The sequence below is a fragment of the Onychomys torridus genome, chromosome 8 (genome assembly GCF_903995425.1).
Source record: "Onychomys torridus chromosome 8, mOncTor1.1, whole genome shotgun sequence".
Classification (NCBI taxonomy): Eukaryota; Metazoa; Chordata; class Mammalia; order Rodentia; family Cricetidae; genus Onychomys; species Onychomys torridus.
Genome location: NC_050450.1, coordinates 77,201,990 through 77,207,989, shown reverse-complemented (window position 1 = coordinate 77,207,989; position 6,000 = coordinate 77,201,990). Strand labels below are relative to the sequence as shown.

At 47.6% G+C, this 6,000-nt stretch overlaps 1 protein-coding gene across 1 annotated transcript in view; it reads left to right on the top strand.

Moving 5' to 3' along the window:
- The first annotated feature begins 791 nt into the window (after positions 1-791).
- The window catches only part of Scpep1 (serine carboxypeptidase 1), a 32,414-nt gene continuing 27,205 nt past the window's right edge, over positions 792-6,000 (top strand). The window contains exons 1-2 of the mRNA XM_036196341.1: positions 792-920; positions 2,971-3,125. Coding sequence (XP_036052234.1) covers positions 845-920; positions 2,971-3,125 — 231 coding nt within the window. The 5' untranslated portion in view covers positions 792-844. The remainder of the gene's footprint in view (positions 921-2,970; positions 3,126-6,000) is intronic.

Here is a 6,000-nt window from a genome sequence, read left to right as displayed (position 1 = left end):
AATGTAATCTAGTTTTAAATGATTCATAATTCCTCTGACTTCATCTGAGTGGATGCAAATGTAGTTTTAAAAATTCTAGGCCTGGGATGAAGAGACGGCCCAACGGTTAAGAGCACGTGTTGCTTTTCCAGAGGACCCAAGTTCAGTTTCCAGCATCCATCCTGAGCTGCCACTCATAGCTACCTGTAACTCCAACTCCAGGGAATCCCACTCCTTCTTTTGCATAAACCCACACATGTGGTATACGCACTTACACACACACACACACACACACACACACACACACACACACACACACACGAACAAGTCTTAACAAAATACACGCCTTTAATCCCAGCACTCGGGAGGCAGAGCCAGGCGAATCTCTGTGAGTTCGAGGCCAGCCTGGGCTACAAAGTGAGTTCAAGGAAAGGCGCAAAGCTACACAGAGAAACCCTGTCTCGAAAAACCAAAAAACAAACAAACAACCCCCCAAAATAAAATACTAAGCCTTTTTTTTTTTTTTGGAGAGGACAAGCACGGGCAGGTCAGGGAGCCTGGTGGTTATCCCTCTGTTGTTTCTCAAGCCTCCCCTACTTTGTAACCAAAATCAAATGATACATTAGCTGCCTAAACCCAACACCTCCCTAAACGGAGAGACCTAACTCAGCAGAACCATGAGAGCCCCGGCCGGACGTCCTGTGTGGGTCCGACCGGCAGAGGGCGCGCCGAACACTGGGAGCCTCAGGGCCCACTTAGGCCCCGCCCCGGCTCCGCTCAGGCCCCGCCCATGGCCCACCCACCGCCGTCACGCGCTGCCCGGCTGGGTCCAGCCTGTTGCTGATGCTGCGGCGCTGTGTTCACCATGGAACTGGCGTGGCGGATCTGTCCGGCCCGACTGTGGCTGCTGCTGCTGTCGCTTCTACTGGGCCTGAGCGCAGGTAGGTTCCCAAGGAAGGCGTACCAGTGGTAGGTGCCTCCTTCTCGAATTTGCTAGTGGATTCGTGTTTTGTTTTGTTTTTTAAACACATTCACCCCACCCCCCGTCCTTCCCTTGCATAATTTATATCGCTTTTGAACCTCTTAATTTTTATTTATGTTTTAGTTCAAAGTTCCTTTTCTGCTCTTTTCTGATTCCTCTACGCGGAGGTAGAGGTGGTTGTACAAAAGCGTGCGGTTTCAGGAAACTGCTGATGAGTGAGACTTTACGGTCTAAAGGCCACCTCCCCTTTCTGCTGGGTTGGCTGCCTAGTGACGTTATAGGGTCATTTGGTTGAGCTGAGATCAGAGGCCAAACAGACCCCTGCAAATCCTACCACCCCTGAGGTGTTGATTTGAAACAATGCCTGTCTCCTCTGCTGGGTTAGAACAGACAGATATCAGCAGACTCCACTGGCTTGTTTTGAGGCAAAAGCAAATTTATTTTGTGGAATGATTTGGAAATTGACTCTCATTTTATTACATCCTCCCCCCACCCACACACACACAGGGTTTCTCTGTGTAGCCCTGGCTGTCCTAGGACTAACTCTGTAGACCAGGCTGACTTTGAACTCACAGAGATCTACTTGCTTCTGCCTCTCAAGTGCTGGGGTTAAAGCGAACACTACCACCGCCCACAAAAACATTTTTTATTTTGTTTTGCCTGCATGTATGTTTGTGTACTATGTATATGCCTGGTGCCCTCTGGGGTTAGGAGAAGGCGCTGGATGCCCTGGAACTGGAGTTACAGAAGGTTGTGAGCTGCCATGTGGATGCTGGGGATTGAACCCAGGGCCTCTGGAAAAGCAGACATTGCTCTTACCAGCTGAACCATCTTTCCAGCCTTTTAAATTTTATTTAATTTTTTTTTTTGCATTTTTTGTTTTGTGAGTGTAGGAATGGTATGCATGTGCCACTGTGTGTGTGTGTGTGTGTGTGTGTGTGTGTGTGTGTGTGTATTTCAGTGCATGTGCACAAATACTTATGGAGGTCAGAAGACAATCACAGGTGTTGTTCCTCAGGGACTATCCACCTTTTTTTGAAGATAAGGACTGTTCCAAAACCCTCCAAGTAGGCTAGGCTAGGCTGGCCAGCAAGCCACAGGATTTGTCTGTCTTTGTGCTTGCAAGGTGAACGCTTTACTGACTGACCAAATTTCCTCAGCTCCACTTTTTGGTTTTCTTAATCTTCTTCCTCCTTCTCTATTTCATTGTATTTTATTTTATTCTTTGTATTTTTTTTTTAAGTTAGGGTTTCTTGTTTCCCCAATTGGCCTCAAACCCAGCATGTGCTTAGGTTGGACATGGACTCCTGACCCTCCTGTCTTCCATCTCCCCAGTGATAAGATCATGGACCTGGCCACAAGACAGCATCATCTTTTCATCCACGTCTCTGCCGGGCCCAGTCTTTCTTCTTGTACTTGCTGAAGAGGCTTGAATGCAGGAAAAAGGCAGCAAACAGCAGAAGCCACCCAGGGCTTCTTCCCTTCCTATCTCCTACCCCCAACCACCCCACACCCACCACACCCACCCACCTTGGCTGGGAATTGAACCCAGGGCCTGGCACAGGTTCCACAGCTGACCTTTACTCTCAGCCTTTTTCCCTTTACAAATGGTCCCACTGTGTAGCCCAAGAGAGAAGTGATCGGTTTCTCCTTTCCATAGCTGAAGTAGGTGGGTCTTTGTTTATTGGTTTGTGTGCTTTTGAGATAGGGTCTCACTTTGTAGCCTGGCTGGCCTGGAACTCACTTCATAGACGGAACTGGCCTCAAACGCACAGAGATCCACCTGTCTCTTCCTCTCAAGTGCTGGATTAAAGGGGTACACAAACGTGCCCAACTGACTTTCTTTTTTTCTTTCTTTTTGTCTTTGTTCTTCCTTATGGGCACATATACTGAGGTCGGTGAATTACCGATAGCATACAGCATCATCTCTAGCCTGTATGATCATCTCCGCCAGGCTAGGCACTAATCTGGGTCTTAGATGTTCCTCGGGCAATGACGCTGAGCTTCAGTTTCAGGAGCTGCCATCAACTGGCCCGCACCAGAAGGCAAGGAAGCATGGGATTACGTGACTGTCCGAAAAGATGCCCACATGTTCTGGTGGCTCTATTACGCGACCAACCCTTGCAAGAACTTTTCAGAACTGCCCCTGGTCATGTGGCTTCAGGTAAAGTAGCTTCTTTGCTTTCAGGTCAGGCCTCCTTCTACCTCTCTGCTTGATTCTTAGGAGCATCCAGTTTAGCCATGATGGACTCGGTTTGGTCCAGCCAATCCTGGGAGGGGCCTCACATGCTTCTGAGACAACCTGAAGCAAGGGTGTATCAACGAAGCCCCGTTTACTGGCCTTACTTTCATTCATGTATTCATTTTGGAGACAGGGTCTTGCTCTGTAGCCTAGTATGGCCTCGAACTCTTGGCAATCCTCCTGCCTCTACCTCCCAAGTGCTGAAGTTTAGACGTGTACTCCCATGCTTTACTTTCCAAGGTCTTTTTATAGAGTCCAGACAGTTTCAAGGGCCTTTTCTGAAAGCTGCCAATGATACAGTTTGCTTTCGACAGAAAGTATTTGAAAAGTTCTGAACCAAAGGTTGAGGTACCCCAGTCCTTCTCCCTCTCTACACAGTCCTGGGCCCCAACTTCTTATACCCAGAGAAACTTTTTTTTTAACTTTAAAATTTTGAGATTATAATTACAACATTTCTCCCTTCCCTTTCCTCCCTCCAGACCTCCCATATCCTCATCCTTGCTCTCTTTCAAATGCATGGCTTCTCTTTTCATTAATTGTTACCACATGCATATGTATATACATATATATTTCTAAATATAACCAGTCTTTTGTACCTTAGCATGAATGCAAGGTCATAACCTTTTCCCTAGTTTTTTTTTTTTTTTTTTTTTTAATTTTAACCCTGAGTTCTGCCTCTAGGCTTGAAGACAAAAAAAAAAACCTTGTTTAAGGATAGGCAGAGATCCTGCTGCATTCTTCTGATAGCCCTGTGGTGGCCTCACCCACCCGGAAGACTAATCTCAAGGGAGGGACTTGAGGTTCTGGGTGTCTCTTTAGTAATTAGGGCACCCTGGTACCCACCTCTGTGGGACATGGGTGAGGCTTCCTTCTCAAATGCCTGCCAGAGCTGAGGCCTTGCCCCAAGGCCTGTCACTGAAGACTTCATGTTGTAATGAGGTAAAGAAACAGTTTTGAGGGGGAGCCTGCTGCAGGTGTTCACAGCTGCCTCTGTGAAGGCTGGATGGCTCAGCCCTGTAGCATAGCTGGAAAATGTTCAGGAGCGGAATCCGTGTGGTCACCCAGGTCTGGCAGCTGGTGATGAATGTGTGGCATGGTTTCCCCGGAAGAGCCTGCTGTTGGGGACACCGGGGTTTTCAACGCCTACCTTCCACTTTTAGCCATAGCGAGACACTTCCCTTCTCTGGACTTTAGTTTTCTTAGTGGGGAGATTTTGGTGGTTTTGAGATTCTTTGTGAATCAGCAGAACTTTTTGGCTCAGATGAAATTGGTGTTGGGGGGAGGGGAGCGCGCCCAGTAAGCAGAAGTGCTAAGGCTAAGGTGGGGCAGCTGCTGAGTCCTAGGCATGTGGCTGCCTCTTTGTCCCCAGCTACCCCCAGGGCACTCTCTGTTTTTCTGGGAACAGTTTGAAAACCACTGGATTTCATAGGTGGATTTCGCTCAGTGGTTGAGAGGTTGCTGACCCTGAAGAAGGCCCAGGGTTCTGTCCCCAGCACCACAGAACACAATGAAACAGAAACCGAGGTTGCAAGGCAGCCCTTGGCTTGACCAGAGTTTTCCTTCTTCTGTCTGCCTGGCTCTGGAGGTTGTGGTGTGTGGCTGTGGTTAGGCTGACCCTCCCCGTGAGGTGCTGTATGAAGGTTAACAGCCGAAGGCACCAAGCTGCTCTGCTCTGTTTCCCCAGAGGCCTAAGGAAGAAGAGTACAGTATGATTAAGGTGGAAGTAGTTAATTTAGATGAAAAGATCTAGTTAGCAGCCTTCAGAGGACTCCTGAAGTAACTCCTTTTGAGGGGTAGCGTTCTTCGAGAATTGAGGTCATATCATGGGTGGCATAGTAAGCTATTTCAGGGATAGTAGGCTATTTTTCAAGTCGTTTAAGCATTTCAGTTCATTCCCTGACACATTTATCGTATTTCAGAGGAACCATGTAACCCCGAGTCTCTGCTGAATATACCAGCTGTTTCCAGAGTTTCTGAATAAGATTTGGTGATCATTTATTATCATCATCATCATTACAACTATTATTATTCAATTAAATAGCAGGGGCTTTGGATATGGCTCAGTCTGTAAAGTGTTTGCTATGCATTCTTGAAGATTTGAATTTAGATACCATCACTCATATAAAAACTGGGTCAGTGGTACGAGTTTGTAACCCCAGAGCTGTGGAGGTGGAAACCAGAGAATCAGTCCCTGGCTCACTGGCCAGTCAGGCTAGCAGAACTCAGGAAATCCAGGTTCAGCGACAGACCCTGCCTTAAAATATAAGATGGAGAACGATTGAGGCAGTCACTGAGTGGTGACCTCTGGCTTCCATATGTACACACACACACACACACACACACACACACACACACACACACACACACACGTATGCACACAGTGGAATCTTCCAGTTAATTTCTCCTAGCTACTGGGAAAGGGAGCAGAAGTGGAAAATGGATATTCCAGCCCCTGGAATTCAGGCCCCTAGATTCCCAGTCTCATTCCCGTCGACTTTGGTTTTCATCCTGCCCGAACTGATAAGTCTCCTTGAAAGAAAAGACCCACCTTCCTTCGAGGGTGCACACTTAGTGGACTGTGTTTATTTAGAAGCCGCACCTTTTCTGAGGTTTACGGCCACATGACTCATCTGGCAGGTGTGGTTCCTGCCCCTCTTCCCCGTGGTAGGACATTTGAGTTGCACCCTCACTCTTGGTGCTATTAGTGGCACTGAGATGAGTATCTCCAACTGGTTTGCAAACTGTTTATCGCCGTGTTAAGAAATCTTGACATGTCAAGTGCTTATAATCATAGGGC